Source organism: Melanerpes formicivorus, unplaced genomic scaffold (assembly GCF_026170545.1).
Source record: "Melanerpes formicivorus ecotype bairdi unplaced genomic scaffold, bMelFor1.0.p_v2 SCAF_1, whole genome shotgun sequence".
Taxonomy (NCBI): Eukaryota; Metazoa; Chordata; class Aves; order Piciformes; family Picidae; genus Melanerpes; species Melanerpes formicivorus.
Window position 1 is genome coordinate 51,688,791 of NW_027142353.1, and position 17,442 is coordinate 51,706,232.

At 37.5% G+C, this 17,442-nt stretch overlaps 1 protein-coding gene across 6 annotated transcripts in view; it reads right to left on the reverse strand.

Annotated features, from left to right (window-relative positions):
- The window catches only part of FRY (FRY microtubule binding protein), a 257,340-nt gene that overhangs the window by 62,039 nt on the left and 177,859 nt on the right, over nucleotides 1–17,442 (reverse strand). For all 6 annotated transcript variants that reach the window (XM_068143156.1, XM_068143114.1, XM_068143147.1 and 3 more), the window contains 9 exons: nucleotides 15,747–15,907; nucleotides 14,506–14,616; nucleotides 11,972–12,126; nucleotides 9,218–9,317; nucleotides 8,735–8,906; nucleotides 6,725–6,981; nucleotides 5,770–5,916; nucleotides 1,842–2,010; nucleotides 981–1,071 (listed from right to left, as the gene is read on the reverse strand). In XM_068143156.1, coding sequence (XP_067999257.1) covers nucleotides 981–1,071; nucleotides 1,842–2,010; nucleotides 5,770–5,916; nucleotides 6,725–6,981; nucleotides 8,735–8,906; nucleotides 9,218–9,317; nucleotides 11,972–12,126; nucleotides 14,506–14,616; nucleotides 15,747–15,907 — 1,363 coding nt within the window. The remainder of the gene's footprint in view (nucleotides 1–980; nucleotides 1,072–1,841; nucleotides 2,011–5,769; nucleotides 5,917–6,724; nucleotides 6,982–8,734; nucleotides 8,907–9,217; nucleotides 9,318–11,971; nucleotides 12,127–14,505; nucleotides 14,617–15,746; nucleotides 15,908–17,442) is intronic.

Consider the following 17,442-nt stretch of genomic DNA (forward strand, 5'->3'; position numbering starts at 1 on the left):
ATAAAAAATCCAGAGGAAAAATACTTTTATTTTGAAAACATTTCTAGTGCATATGCTGAATAATGTCATTCTGAGTCAAATTCTCTTTATTATCAGGTTGAAATCTTAGTACTGAATGCCATATTTACTTTTAAATTAGCAATCAGACATAACCAATCTGAAAAAAAGCTACTTGTGTTTAAGGCATGTAGAAGGCAAGTCATTAAAAAGATTCTGAAGCACAGAAAAGTTTTTTTTCCTCATTTTTTCTCTGTGTTCTGAACCTGTGGAAGGTGGGTTGTACTACTGAAGTGGTACTAGCAACTACTCTAGATAATTCCTACAAAACTATGATCTACATAGCACAATTCATCTGATACAGGTTTAACAGATGTTCCTCTGCAATGTATTATTAAACAAAAGTCAGAAATTAGAATCATGTGAATAGTAGTGTGGGGGTTTTTTGTGTGTGGCATTTTTGTTTGGTTGGGGTTTTTTTAATACAAAATTCATAGAGTTGTCTGGGTTGGAAGGGACCTCCAGGATCATCTAATTCCAACTCCCCTGCCTGGCCATAAACACTTCCAGTGATGCAGCTTCTACTACCTCCCCAGGCAGCCTCTTCCAGTGTCTCACCACTCTCACAGTGAAGAATTTCTTCCTAATATCTAATCTTAATCTAACCATTTCTATTTTTGCTCCATCCTCCTTAGTTTTATCACCACCTGTCACTCAACAGTTTTCTTGTAGGCCCTCTTCAGATACTGGAAGGCCACAACAAGGTCTCCTTAGAGCCTTCTCTTCTCCAGAGTAGCCCCAACTCTCTCAATCTGTTTTCATAGGATTATTTAATTTGCTGGGATAACACCACTTAGGACCAGTCTCAGCATCAGAGTTCCTCACAAAACAGTGCAAACTTTGCTCCACATCTCACCCTTAATGTTGGAAAACATATATTTGGGGGGAAAAGAAAAGGGCAAACAAAAAAACAAATCACAAACCTCTCATCAGTCTCTTTCACCACTCTGTTCTCCTCTACATCAGGAAAACTATCTTGCCCAGCTACAACAGTGTTACTGCTGGAGGTGGTTCCTGTATATGAGATGTCAATAGAACATGTATTACATGCAGAAGATAATACTTGCAAAGCAATAGAAGTCTGTAACTGTTTAAAAGTTTTTTTTGGCAGCCACAAAGTGATCATCCTGCAAGTACTTGCTCATATGAATGAACACTGCTACCTCTATAAACCAGGATCTCGTTACCTTTATAAACCAAGACCTGTTGACATGGTTGAATAGTGTAAAGTTTAAATGCTTTGAGTGGTACATTAACATAATGATGCTCTACCAGTCCTTCGTCTAAGCTCATTGACAGGTAACATAACCTGTTTTTCAAGAATTTGGCAGAACATTGACAAGGTTAAATATGAGGTTGGTGTCCTTTAAGTATCTTTGATTAATGCATCTTGGAAATAGCATTTGGCCTTTGAAAACGGAATTGCCATATAGTTGAAGGTCTCAGTTTTCTGCTTTGGTGTATGTGCTGTGATCGCAGCACTGATGATAACTTCTTCTTGTGAGAAACTATTAGTAGAACCATATAATTTGAGTTCTAAACAGCACCAAACACTGTTAATATCCTATTAAAATAGTTGAGAGAATGAAACATGCGTTTACAAACCACATACAACATAAGGAATCAAAAAGAACTGAGATTTAGATGTGCAACAAACCCCTGAAACTTGCACTTTATATAGACACAGATCTGAATGGGTGCAAAAGTAACAGTTGGGGTTTTTTTTCTGAGATGAAAACTCAAAAGTGCAGGAGAGCATAACTGAAAGTATATTTAGGTCATACCAGAAGCTGCAGCTGAGGCTTTGTTACTGGCAGCAAACCGGTAAAATGGAGGATTATCGCAGTGCTGGACTATTGGGTTCACTGGGTCGGTTTGCTGCAGCTCAAAAAGGAGCTCTTCCATTGTCTGAATCGTGTTGTTGCGACACAGATATATTGCAACTTTTTTTATCTAGAGAAGAAGATAACAGTTATTCATCTCTGTCCAAAGTGAATTTCCAGTACACGTTAGCCTGCAGTATTGAAAAGATTTGGAATGGAAACATTAGTCCTAGACAGATGCCACAACCACACAAAAGCATCCCTCTTGTTTACATAGAAATACATCAGCTTACTTTGATGTCATGATTATTTTCCCAGCAGAGTGAATCTGTGATCTAATAATACAAAGGTTTTTGCTTATCAAAATGAGCTGTTTAGGTATATAACTTTATAACATACATACACAAGCCCCATCTAATTTTGCACCCTGTCACTTAAGGATATAAGCATTAACTTAGAAAGACACTCAGGGATTTGTATTCTGAGTATGTGATTTTCACTGAAAATTAATCTCTCTCTTGAACAGAATAAACTTCTCATCTGGAAAGCATAGATCCTCCCAAAACTTCATGCCTATATTTGCAGATATGGTAGGTGTAGCCACAAAGAATAGGCCAGGCTCTATCTGCAGTCAAAGCAGTAGCACATGGAAGAAAGGAGAAGCAATTATGTACACGGACTTTCATGCATTCTGTTTTCAAAAATCTAAGAGTATTATTTATGGAAATTCTGGGAATTTCTATAAATATTTTAAGAAGATGCCAAACTTTATTGTATGCACCACAGCAATGAGGGCTGTTGAGATACTGAGAACTGAATTCTTGAGGGCAGACACCCCTATTGTCTAATAAAAGCAGAGACTCTCTCGCTGGCTCAAAAATATTTGATTTGTAAACTGCTGGGACCAAGGGAGGATCCCTCTGTGCTTGCCTCCTTGTTTTTAAAGATATCCCTAAACCTATATTAATAGTGGAGTTAATATACTGGAGCAAATTGCCTGTTGGCTTCACCAAATATTGCTGTTCTTATACTCTTAAATACTTCCATTAAAATAACTTCCTGATTGCTTCACTTCTCTTTTTATTTCCCCCTCACCCCGCTCCTTTTCTTTTGCTTAAAGTAGAGAAAATGCACATATTTAAAGTCTCTTTTACTGTGATAAAAAATCTTTCAGGGACTTTCCAGATTACAAACTCAGTTCATTTCCAGTTGGGCTCACAGTGCCACGTCCAGCTTCTTTCAGCCCAGAAGGGGTCACATTTCCTACACTAAGTCCTTGCTGAAAAGGTTTCTGAACTGGAAATGCTCTAAAACCTCTGAAGAAAGAAAGGACAGCTCAGCAATATGAACTGGAGCACTAGGAAAACAAAAGGGAGAAATCAATGAGTTTGATCACACACACACACACAAAAGTAAGTCAGGCATGTTTTTTTGGCTTGCACCCACATAGTCAGAACAGATGGCTGAAGGCAGGAAGCAGCTGGTGACTGCCTTAGGGCACAGAGGGCTCCAAAATGAGATGGGTAAACTGGCAATCTTGCAACTTTGTGATCTTCTGAGCCCAGGTGAGCCGGAAGAGTGCTGATGCTAAAATTCTATTTATTTGCCAACCTGTATATGTTATCTATGTGACAATGGAAGATACATGTTTCTGTTATCAGTAGCCGTGCATAGCTCGCACAGTGAGGCACAATTTCTTAACTGTAAATTCCAGGGCATTATCAAACCCTTGAGCAGTGTATTTTCCTACTCCAGACAAAGCTCTCAGTTAAAGGGTGGCTCACAAGCATAGTCAAGCTTCCTACACAAGCTGAAAACTTTTCCAGATTTTGAACAATCCAAGAACCAGAATCCAAAGAGTGGCAGAAAACACAGGAACCTTGTCAGCCGTTGCCCTTAATGAAGACGTGATTGTCTTGTTAACAGCCACTGGAAGTCTGGGCAGAAAAGTCCCATTGTCAAAACAGGAGATGCTGTACAGATTAAGTTGGAGATGCCAAAACAGACTGCTGTCTTTGTGGAGTAAGAGGATATTATTGTCCTGGAGAAGGATAGGGCTGTGAGAGCCAAAGCTTTGAGGCAAAAGGGTTTGGAAAGAATCTAAAGAAAGAAGTGCTGTGAGCGGAAAGGGGCTTTGAGTTAGGCTTCTCAGGGCTGTGGGATGGCAACAGTTTTGGAAAAAGAATGTGTTGAAAGCTCTGGGCTGGCAAGTATCTGGACTGGGGGACAAGGTATATGAGGGGCTCCTGGGAAAGAGAACAGAGTTTTCAGGCATTTCCAACTAAGCTACAGATTTAAAATGAGATACACTCAGCACAGGACTATTCCTTTCTCTAAGAAAACTGCCCCTATTCCTTTTGTAAGCTGTCAGGAATACAACAGGCTTAATTTTGACTCTTACATTTGTGATTTCTGCCAACATGGCTCCTCCTGATGGAGACCACCTTTGGGCCTATTTCAATTTTGTCATAGGTTGTAGGATTTGTCAGGTTGGAAAGAACCTAGGAGGTCCCTCGTCTACATCCTGCTCAACGCATGGTCAACACTGAATGGAGAGCCTCTGCTAATCTGCCGAGTTAACAGAAAGACCTTATTACCCTTAGGATAGCCGGGATCAACCCCTTTGTCTTTTTCTCACACAGACTTTAAGCTTGTTCTTTCAAATACTGTCCCTTTAGATTAGCTAGGCAACACTGACTTTGCATATATAGGCACTGATTTGAGAATACAGAACAGTAATCCTACAAATGAAATGATACCAACAGGATGTCTATTCTACAATAACAACACCATTAACACTTTTACAGTCTTCTGTATTTTCTGTGTTCTTTTATGCATAGCAATTATCATAAAAACTTTAAGCAAAGTGTAATTTCAGCAGCTGGAAATGGAGTATGCTTATAAAGCTTTTTAGAGAAGTTTAATCATATTAATAGGAATTTCAAATTTATTTCAGGGACATCAATAGTAAAAGACTAATAAAACTGCATACTGTAACTGTGCTGGAAAATCTACTAAATTTGGATTCTGTTTCACCCAGCCACTGAGCAACAGAGAACATGGGAATAGGACTATCTTGCTTTTCTCACACAGCCCTGATTTTATTTTAACTTGAATAATAACAATATCCTGTACAGTTTGACTTGTGCATTGCTGGAACAGTTATGTAATTAATGACAGCCAGGCAAAAGTTGCTATGGTAAGGAGCCAATAAAGGTTAGCTGTCTTGAGATGGTCCACAGAAAGCCTTAGTCTGCTGAAGGAAAATGTAGCACTCTTCCCTTAAAACCACACACTGAAGGAGCACCTAAATGTTTACAACAAACAAATAAAATCATAGCATCTTAAGTCCCACTCATGATATAATATCTGTTGTTTAGCTGACTTTTATAAATGAACTCACAGTTTTGTAAACTGATTACTGAGAAAAATACAAGCATTTCATATTCTCACTTCATTTTTCATGCAAGTTACTTAACTTCTGAACAAGCATTCTGTCTTTTAGAAATAAAATGTTAAATACATCAATTATTTGCATATTTGTGCACATTTCTGACATGAATTCTCACTAATTCTGGAAATCTATGGCCAGTCCCTGTTACTGGCCTCTTACACAGACATGCAGAGTTGCCCTTTGCTTGAGAGACGCCCACCTCTAGCTTGAAATGAGGTGTGCTCCACTGGTGGAGACTGAGATGCCCACTATTCAATTGCTTTCTCAAATTTCAATTTCTTGGCTCATTTTCCCCCCATGATTTAATTCTGTACAGTATGCAAGGGAATATGTTGGCACTTCTTTTTGCACTATTCATTTTCTGCAGGTGATAGCTGTTTTCTTCATTAAACCCTATACAACAAAAAGTAGATCAAATAAAGTGCAAACACTTACATAGGGTAAAAGGATGGTGTCACTGCTAACGCCACACAGACTAATGAGAAACTGCAGTGTTATCCTAAGGTTGTTACTCCATTTTTCATTGTTGGCCAAAGCATTCCAGACATTTTCCATCTCTGGTCCAGGAATTTCATCTCCGTACTGCAAAGGAGCATAACCATACATTTCTTGAAACATACAGACCTCCAAACTAAGGCATGCTCTTTTAGAGCATTTTCTCATGTAAAATCAACAGTAAAATGCTGTAAAAAGTGACAAACCAGTATTTTCAAGAGCTACCTGACAGACTTCAGAGCACAAATTGCATTTAAAGGTATTTAGGTTTCGATCCACGTGAGGAACACAAGCCCTATGAGGAGAGGCTGAGGGAGCTGGGGTTGCTTCACCTGGAGAAGAGAAGGCTCAGGGGTGACCTTATTGCTCTCTACAACTACCTGAAGGGAGGTTGTAGACAGGCGGACGTTGGTCTCTTCTCCCAGGCGACCAGCACCAGAACGAGAGGACACAATCTCAAGTTGTGCTAGGGGAGGTTTAGGCTGGAGGTTAGGAAGAAGTTTTACGCAGAGAGAGTGATTGCCCTTTCTTCTCTCTCAAAGAACATTGCAGGTACTCTTTCTTACTGCCAAACAAACTTTCACCTGCTGCCTTAGATATCAACAGAAGGGAACTGAATTTAGTTTTTCTATAACTAATCTTTAATGCTCTCATTATATTTTTTTTTGAATGGTAAAACACGTTGTTCATGTTTTGAAAGAGAACAGATTTAGCATTGTCCTTAAAAGTAAGAAACTCCTCAAAACCAAGGTTGTGTCAAACTAATATAGACCATTTCAGGGCAAAATTTCTGGTATCAGAGGGAAGAAATGTAAGTAACCTTTTCTTAAGAAATGTAAGTTTGAGTATTGCAGAAATTGTTTTACATGGTATTTGGTTTGTTTTATGTTTTTACCTTAGCTGTCATATACATGAGATTATTAAGAACCAGTGAGGTGGCCTCAGGAGAGCCCCAGCCATTGCCTTTTAGTCCAGTTGTGACTGCTACTTCCCCATCCTTGTCCTTCAGTTCATCTTCTGGAGTTGTAGGGCTTGAACCAGGGAGGAGCAGTCTGTTGTCAACAAGTTCAATATTATGAAGCCAAGGGAGCAGATAGGTAAGCATGATCTGTCTTCCATTTGGATGTGTTGTTGGAAATCGTTGGCTTACCTCTAAAAGTTGAAAAGGGCAACATATTATTTTATGAAGGAAACCCTAAATACATGGTTCAAATCAGATTTCTGACCTGTGTTAGGCTACACGATGCTTTTTACCTTGCAAACCAGAAGCATACAAAAGCATGTATTTGAACTTCCTGAAAAGAAATATTGATTTAATGTTCAATAATGGCAAGCAACTGGTCAGGCCTTCAGTCTAAAATAGCAAACATAGTCTGGGCTTAGAAACAGAAAGTCACCTCTTGTTACCGTGCTATACTATGTATTAAGTGAAACAGATGTTAATAAAGAGGAGAAAGGGTAATTCAATTACTGGCAGTTATTCTAGAACTTCAAGAGCTTTTGGAGAATGACAATAGACACACAAAAGTGTTCTGCAGAATTACAAGTGCCCCATCAACCTCCACATTTCTAAGAGGTATTTTAAATCTTAAGGCACTTATTATACTGAGTTCACAAAACCACCTTGCATATATTAGGAGTCTGATTTCCTGTAAGGAGGCCTATAAAATTCATAGTCTGCTGCCAGTCCAGAAGTGCTTGCATACAGCACTTTATATAGTTTAGAAAAAAAAAGAACTGGCATGTAAGGGAAGGGATTTGGAAAGTCTGGGATAAGAAATATAGTGGCAGGCTTCCTGCCAAGGTGAACCATGTTAACTCTCTTTACCAGAACTATTCTGTAAAATCAGTAGAGCTAACATTCCCTTTCCTTCCTCACTGCCTGTTTTTAAAAAATCTTCAAGGCATACACTGCTCTCTCATTATGATTGCAGATGTATAGAAAGGAGCTCAGATTTGGACTGAGTTCTTTTAAATGTCACAGCCACTACAGCAATGTGAGTAGATGGTAACAGTAATAATGAACAACATTTCTTAAGATAAATGAGTCATTACAATTTCCCTAAACCAGTTATTCATAACTCAGGGTATCTTAGGTACTGAAAAATGGATGATGTATTTGCTCCTTTACCCTTCCTCCAGCCCCTACAGACTGAGCAAAAACAACAAAAAGGGATTTTAAGAGCCAGTAAGAATTCCCATGATTACAGACATTGCATTCTGCTATTAAAAACTACAGCAACACATTAGATGGATTAAAACAGACAGTACGTCTCAAAACGTCATTGTTCCCAGGAATGGCCTCAGTAAGAGTATTCTGAATCGTGCTCCTGCAGATCTGAGTCTTTAACATTTTTCCCAGTAATCCTGACAAAATGTATTTCTGATGAAATGATAATTATACTAAGACCTGCAGCAAATACCCGCAGAACTAAGACCCATAGCAAATAACAGAAGGAAGAGCTCACTTCCTCATAGTGACTTTAATAATTGGTGAAACTGGACACAATCTTCCCAAAGTTAAAGTCATGTTTATATATAACAAAGCATTTTACCCTCACAACTAGCAAGTACATAAATGTATGTATAAGAAGAATCATTAAGCTCAACAAGAGAAACCATTATAGTACAACTTGCCAATGTTACCTTAACTTATTCAAGGCCCTTGTAATTTCAAAGTTACACTAAGATGACACAAGTCCCCAAAGAGGGCTTTTAAATAGCAATTTTGTACTTTCTAAAAGCACCTCCAGGAAATATATATTGCATTCCTAAATATGATTTGACCTGAACAAGAATAAAACCAGGTTAAGCTAAATTTATAAATAGGATTGCTGTTCACGTAACAATCTACCATTTGCACAAAGAAAGTACAGGAGATAATAAGTCAAATTGATGCAGGTACCTGAAAAAAGTGGAAGGGTAAGCTCAGGATACATCCTTGCTAGTTCATATGAAAGAAGGGTAAGTGAAACACTGTAAAGAGGTGGCAGTGGACCATGTGTACCATACAAGATACTGCCTGGTCTTTGCTCAGAGACCTTTTTGGAATACACAAAAAGCTTTGATTCAAGGATCTGTAAGAGACCAAAAAATAATAATGCAATGAGACAGTAAAAATCCATTAATTCAAGAAATGTAGCACTTCAAGTTTAGATATCAGAGAACAATCTATATGTTTCAGAGCATACTTACTGAATTTGAAAGACATCATTACCTAATATTTTCCCATTCATTTTTACATAAAAATTCCCATAAGCATTTACAGCCAAGAGAAAATTAATTATTTACTTTAAAAACAAAACTAAAAAGAAAATAAACAGTACTTTATAAAAAGTTCACACACACAGACATAAAAAAACCAAACCCAAAACAAGCCGATACATGCCTGCATAAGTTGCATGGAAATTTCATAAATCTCTCTGTTGGTGTCAGACGCCTTGAACAGCACTAGGTTTAAAAGCGTCACTATATCAAAAGGATAGTTCCTAGAAGAATAAACAGTACATTTTTTGTGAATGTTGGTGAGGAATGCAGATTATATTCACTCTGATTTACTCTGTAGTGTGGACTAAAGAGAATGTCATCTTTCTTTTCTCTGTTCTACCACCAGAATATGGGAAAGGGAGCTCTTATGAACACACGCTGCTTGATCAAAGGGCCATCTGGTGAACGGGAAGAAAGAAAGGATTATTTATAATTACCTTGGACTAATGCTTAGGAATGCACTGAGTTACCCACAGTGAGAAATGCAATACCTGTGTCTCCAACTGTCCATTCACTTTCATTTACAACATAAACTGCTAAAAGAATAGGCCAACGCCCAGGAAAGAAGATGGCTAGCATGAAAATTTCCGTGGATAAAGTACTTCTTATGCCAAGCTGAAATTAAAACAATCCCTTTGCAGAAAAGACACCATCTTGGACATGAACATTAACAGGCACTTCTGTTAAAATTATTTTCAAAGAGTAAACATGAAGAACTGTTTCAAGAAGTCCACTATCTGTCCAGTCAACATTGATTATAAGGGTAAACATATCAAAGTGTTAATTCAATGAGAATACTGCTAGGAAAGCAATTCCCATGTCACAACATTTGGATTTTCACTACATAATTTTCTGCTTTTCCATGATGCTCTGAAAATGCACCTGAATCAATTGTGAACCATCAATTTCTCAGTTTAGATGTGAGCTACTGTGCTCCTGGATGCGTAGCATGGGACATTCCAAATTCTAGTTATAATCCACTCTCTACGCATCTCTTCATCCTTTAAATAAGCTTAAAAGCAAACAATATCAAATTAAGGGATGTAGCTTCTTTGTAGAAAAAGGGACATCAGCAATGAGATTCATTACTGCCCATTTTTATAAGTAGTTTAAGCAGTGACCTCTCCATACATAGGATAGAGGAAAAGCTGTTAATAGCATTCAAATATTAATAAAATCCCCAACTTGACAGAAAGTGGACTTCCTCTGCAAAGTACATCATACAGATCATATTCTCAATTTTTACTGTAGGTAAGGGAAAGATTAAATTTCAGTACGCAGTGACATAGAATAGAATAGAATTAACCAGCTTGGAAGAGACCTTCGAGATCATATCATCGTCCCATCATCCAACACCATCTAATCAACCAAACCATGGCACCAAGCACCTCATCAAGTCTCCTCCTAAACACCTCCAATGATGGTGACTCCACCACCTCCCTGAGCAGCCCATTCTGATAGGCAATCACTCTTGCTATGAAGAATTTCTTCCTAACATGCAGTCTAAACCTCCCCTGGCGCAGCCTGAGACTGTGTCCTCTTGTTCTGGTGCTGGCTGCCCAGGAGAAGAGACCAACCCCCATGTGGCTACAAGCTTCCTTTAGGTAGTTGTAGAGAGCAATAAGGTCTCCCCTGAGCCTCCTCTTCTCTAGGCTAAGCAACCCCAGCTCCCTCAACCTCTCCTCATAGGTAACACAACCCGAGGAAAAAAGAGTGGCTGAAAATGTGGCATGTTTATTTGTTCCTTAAACGGAAAAAATGAACAAACAAACAAACAACTCAGTTTGCTAAGAAAAATCTCCCTTCATATTTTTAAAATCTCAGTACAATACAGTCTATAGTCCAGTTGTTCCTCTAAGAACAAATGTTTTTACAGACAATTTCTAAAATACTTGAGTTGTTTTGATTTGCTGTATTCCAACTATTTCTCTAGTGAAGTATGCTGATCAGACTTCTTGCCAGATTACATTTAAGAGCAAAATTTCAGATCTATTGTAATTAGATGCAAAACATATATATATATACACCCACCCCCCCACCCCCAAATTTGATTACCTTTCAATTTCTCTACAAATTTTTTCTTGCAAAAATGCAAAAAAGGAAAGGTTTTATGGAGGCCTAACACAAAAGCAGTATTTGTTTTTGTGTCTTCAAGTATCTTGTGCTTGCTTTTCACAATAGCAATGACGATACCGATCTACAGAAAAGGAGCTGGTAGCCACAGCAAACTGAATCCATTTAGAAAAAGAAGAAAATTCAAGGTTTCAAGGTAGTAACATTTAAGACATTTTTTTTCTTTCATAAAGTAAATGAAAAACCATGCCAAATGTTTTGAATCCAGACTTATGACCTATGTTCAAATGAAAGCGTTGTGGTTATTTTATGTGTTCCTGAGCAAAACAGCACTAAAATGTCAGAGATTTCAGCTATAGCTATGGTAAGAGTATCTTCTACCAAGCACATAGTTTTATATTCAGAATCATGGATCTATAGCAATCTGGTCTTCAGGAATTGTTTGAAAGAATAGTGCCCATTGGAGTGGGCTGCCCGAGGAGGTGGTGGAGTCACCATCATTGGAGGTGTTCAGAAGGAGACTTGATGGGGTGCTTGGTGCCATGGGTTAGTTGTTTAGGTGGGTTGGATTGGTTGATAGGTTGGACGTGATGATCTTGAAGGTCTCCTCCAACCTGGTTGTTGTTTATTATTATTATTATTATTATTATTATTATTATTATTATTATTATTAGTAGTAGTAGTAGTAGTAGTAGTAGTAGTAGTAGTAGTAGTAGAGTGTGACTTACAATTCTATACAATACAAGCTGAACCTCCAGTTTTCTTTACATTTGCAAGGATAGATTAATAGATTAATTAATACCTGCTTCCACACACAGTTGCAATGGCTTTGAAACATCCAGAGGCAAGCTGGTATGATCCAGTATAACATCGATCTATAGCCCAGTTGAAGAGATTGATCTGATCAGGATTCAGTTCTAGCAACAAGACTACGACTTCACAGCCAAGCTGATGAACCTGACGTAAATACATGACAAAAATACATAACCAAATATGATTTGGGAGATCAGGTATGTCCATTCTCTACAATTCTTGGAATGACATGGGAAAAACAAGGGGGAAATGGAGTATTAAGGTAAATAAAGAGATCAGAAAATTTATCATAAGTTTGTTTTAGGGACAGTAGAGTTGAAATATTCAGTTTTCAATATTCACAACTTGGAAAAAAAAATTGTATGTGCAAAGACTACATAAACAAAATAAATTTTCAAAGGTGGTTTCCAAAATTAAGCACAGGAAAAAGCAGCATCTCTGGAATATCTAAGATACTTGACAGGTGTTCTTGGGCAACATCCATTTGTATTGGTTAACTGATTTGTTAAATATTTGTTGCCTACCTCATGTGAGTTTCAAACAGTGACACACTTTCATGTTTATTCTTCTTTTAACTATCAGAGAAGCAAGGCAGACAAAGAAACATACCTTTTGCAAGCCTGAGGGTATGAAAACTTGCATGTTTAATCCAACTATATCAAGCAATCTAACAACTCTCCCTGCAGACCCTGTATGACTTAATTCTGGTACCACCACTGCTGCAAACACATCACAACTAAGACTTGGACTATTACTTTGTGATCCTTCAGTAAAGGACTGTACTGGAACATCAAACACTAATGCCCATGAATATTCTTTCACCATGTGCCAGTAACAACTTGTAAAGACTGAAAATTATATTTAATATTACTGGGGCAGGTAGGATGCTCCTCATCTAAATCAGAACTGAAATGGCATTCTGCAGGCAATGCAGTTCAATTACAGCCCTTCAATACAATCCTAGAATCATTCATTACAGCAATTAGCTTAGGGAAAACAACTGTCAGCTATAAAAATTTTGCATTCCCATTTCCTTCCCAAATCCATAAAAATTTCAACCATGCATTTCACTTAGACATGTCTTTACATAACCCTATCAACATCTCAAAATCCTAATTTACAAAAGGTTTTTTCTCTGTAGCCATTGCTTCTTTCTTCTATTTTGTCCAATCTTATTTTTCACAATCAGTTACCATTTCTACAGCATGTATCCTCTAGCTGCTCCACAAACCTTAAGGTTTTCCTCTCCGCATTTTCATCATTCCCAGCCACCTGTGCTGGCGTGAGACTTTTAGGGAGAATACCATGTCAAAGTGCAAGATATCACAGAGGAAAAGATTATTGTTCTCTGTCTCCACTTGATGCAAATCACCAATATACTTCTCAATCAAAGAGACAATCCAATCAGCTATAAATACAGAGTTATGACTGGGTAGTTACAAAGGCAAAACCCATCTTCACAGAAATGGAAGAGAAAATGGCAAGAAAAATCTATTACATGTTCTTTAAAAAGAAAAAAAAAATATTCTCTTTCCTCTCTTGAATCATTTATCCTCTTGACTTGTTTGGGAGATTCACCCACTCACTCACCCAGGTTTGTTTCACGAGCACCTATATTACCAAGCAGGAAGGGGTTTTACATTCTTATCCCACAGAAACATGAAGCAGGTGGGTGGAAGTACTACAAATAGGAATACAAGTATTTTTGACCTCCTGTTATTTTTAACCGTTCTCCATCAGCAGATGATCTCTGTCGCAAGCAACACCAAGCCATAAGACAATTTTTCACCTTACCATTTACCCACATGTGGTGGGTTAAAGTTTCCCATTCACATTAACTATGCAAGACTGACTCAGTTGGAAGCAAATGGAAGCTGTGTTTACAAAGCAAAACCTACACTCTACAACAGAATGCAATGAATATGTACAAAATATACACTATTTATGATATTATACAGGTATTTACAATCAGAAAATAGCACAGACCTCCCCTGGTCAAAACGATGAAGGAACTGCTCCCCTGCCCCCCTCAAAACCTTCCAGACCCCCCTGGACTGAGAGAGAGAGGGAGAAGCTGGAAGAAAGCAGTGTTAGTCTTCTCTCAAGGTCAGAAGTGTTATTTTCCCAGCAGAACAGCCAGACCAGCAAAGAAAAGAAGGAATGGGAATGCAGGTAAAATGTGTGGTATGTTTGTAGAACACTTGCTTCTATACCAGATATTCTGTCCAATGAAATTTGTTTAGAATAATCTTTTGTTTTCCTTTTTACACCCAACAATGGATTATTTGTATTTTTCTACTTTTGTGCTCGAAATCTGCAGCTTAATTTTAAAGGCATAGCCTAAAACTGCCACACTACACTGTATGTTCAGGAATAGTAATGAAATTATTTCAAATTAATTATACTTCTGTGTTATAACCTTGCATAAAGCTATTGTTTTCTGCTCAAATTAGAATGTAGACACTCTCAAACTCTTCAATCACCTATTACAGAGATTAAAATTGTTCATCAATGAGTACTTACACGTAAATCTTGACAAGCCAGAATATTATCAAGCCATTTGTAAAGATATCCATCAGGGGAAAGACCAACATTATCAAATACAGGTCCACAGCACAGCACAGCTGACATGGCCTGAAAAGAGATGAAACTTTAGTTACACAAAAAAGTAATATGAATGAATGTTTCAGCATGATGTGAGCCCAGATCCAGGCTAATAGGGCTGCCTGAGGGAACTATGGTGAAAATGTTAACAGCTGGTTTCAATTATTAAGGTGCTGTACATATTGCTGGATTCAGGATAATGCACAGTTCAAGCATTTTGGGAGGGATATTATAGCCTAGCTTCTTCATTCTTCAAGATACATTTTTCATTTTACCCAGCCTTCATAAATGGAGCTACTAAAACAAGCAAAATACACAGATGTTTCAATAGTACATTTCTGCAAAAACCTGAATTGTTTTACACCAAGGGATGCAGCTTATGTATGTAAATAAGCTATTATTTTCAGAGCTCACACGTGTGGGGGAGTTGCAACTGGTTTTAGTGCAAAAGTATTTTATTCACAGAAAGAGTGATTGGCCATTGGAATGGGCTGCCCAGGGAGGTGGTGTAGTCACCATCACTGGAGGTATTTAAGAAGAGATTGCATGGGGTGTTTGGTGCCATGGTTTAGTTGATCAGACGGTGTTGGGTAATAGGTTGGACTTGATGATTTCAAAGGTTCTATTCTATTCTATTCTATTCTATTCTATTCTATTCTATTCTATTCTATTCTATTCTATTCTATTCTATTCTATTCTATTCTATCCCATTCCATTCCATTCCATTCCATTCCATTCCATTCCATTCCATTCCATTCCATTCCATTCCAATTCTATTCTTATTGGGCATGTCTCCAGGCAAGTCTGGAAGACTGTGGTGAGATGTGCATGTGATACTGAATTGGTGCTGTATTTAATTTCGGAGCCTAAGATCCTCTTGCAGCATCTGACAACCTGTTAATGAACAACTAGGTAAAACTTTAAAATGTGTTGTGGCTTTGGAAATAGTTAGCCTTGAAAAGTGTCCACAAAGCAAAAAATGTGTATCGCCAGTAGCTCACACTGCTCTACTGTGTGATACCACTGTAAGTATCCAGATGAGTTTGCATCAAGGACACCAATTTGAATTTCTGTAAAATAAAAAGAAATAAACCCCACAATTACTTGTACTTTGACTAAAAAAGTTGCTATTACTCATTTTGACATTGAAACTTTAATACCTTTAATGCACAATACTGATATCTTGTAATCTGATGATTTCTATCACTGTAACGGTCCAGTGGTGTGAACATAATACTGAAAGGTCCTGCCCACTGGCTGAATAAGATAAATAGGTGATGCCTCAAGCTCTGCTGAGGGAACAGAAATCTCCTGTGGTGAACTAAGTAAAAAGAAAGAGAAATAGTTGTGATTTGTTAAACACACATTCATATGGAAGATAATTACATGAATTTCAAAGTTCCACCAATATGAAGTTTTCCTTAAAGGTTCAATATACAATTACACCAAAGTATCTAAGTTCCCTTAAACACAATACATCTTATTTCTAAGAGCCTTCAGTTCTGAATTAATGGGCAGTGATACAAACATATACATCTGACTTTAGAAATGCATGCAAGAAACATTATACAGTCTGACTTTTCGCTGCCTCTTGCATTCCTTTACTGGAAAATATTTACTTGTTTTTTTCTAACCCTTTAAATGCCAGTCCAAACAATATGTATGTCATATTCTAATACAGTAAAGAAACTTTGTGCCTGTTTGTTGATTACAAAAATGAAGTACATTTTCTGAACAGCTGAATTTCCTGAACAAATGAAAAAAAAAAATCTATGAATTTTTCTGAGGGTGTTCAAAGGGAGGGTGGACCTGACACTTAGGGACATGGTTTAGTGTCAACCCTTCAGTGCTGGTTTGAGGGTTGGACTGGATGATCTTTGAGATCTCTTCCAACTCTATATATTCTGTTGTGGATGCCCCCTCCCTAGAGATGTTCAGGGCCAGGCTGCATGAGATCTTGAGCAACTTAGTCTATGGGAGATGTCCCTGCCCATGGCAGGGCAGTTGGAATTAGGTAATCTTTAAGATGCCTCCTAACCTAAACCATTCCGTGAATCTATTCTATGAATCCAGGGGAAAATAAAAATGAAGAAATCTTTTAATCCTCCTAAGCAAAGCATGAAGGCAGAGATGGTACTATGTTTATTAAAGAGACTGATAAACTTTTACTTGCCAATTATTGTTCACCTAGAAACTGTGCTGTAAGCCAACAAAGTCAAACCAGACAATATTAATGCAAAGCAATATGAACAGTGGCTAAAGATGATAGATGTTGAGACAATAAACATTTGTTTCTGGGAGTTAAATTTTATGGCTTTGTTAGTTACTGATACATTTTAAAGCTGTCTTGTTAGCAAAATATACATCCCTGAAGTCTTGAAATGCATCAGTTATTATTGTATTCTCTCAAAACACACAGCATGTGATGTGCCTTGTAGAATGTGATAATGAATGCAAAGAGGGAGGCCTTTGCAAATGCTCATAATAAAGTAAATGCTAGATAAATTCTGTATTGTGAACCACTATCATTTAAGAGAGTTATAAAGGAAAGAAATACAGTATTTTGTTTGTTAGCAGCTAAGAACTTGGACACTATTCAGTTCAGTTCTGCCTTAACTAAGAATAGCAGAGATGTCATTTTTAACCTTATTTTTTTTAACTATTATATAATTTTTATGTATCTTACAGCTGAAAGCAACTACAAAAGTTTGAAAAAATATGCAGAAGGAAACTTAGATGAAAGTATTTGTACAGTATTTATTCTCTTTACTCTTTTGAATTCCTTTGTCGCTATCAGTCCTGCTGTGTTCTGTCATAAATAATCTGGAGATAGCAGATTTACATAGACTGAGTCAG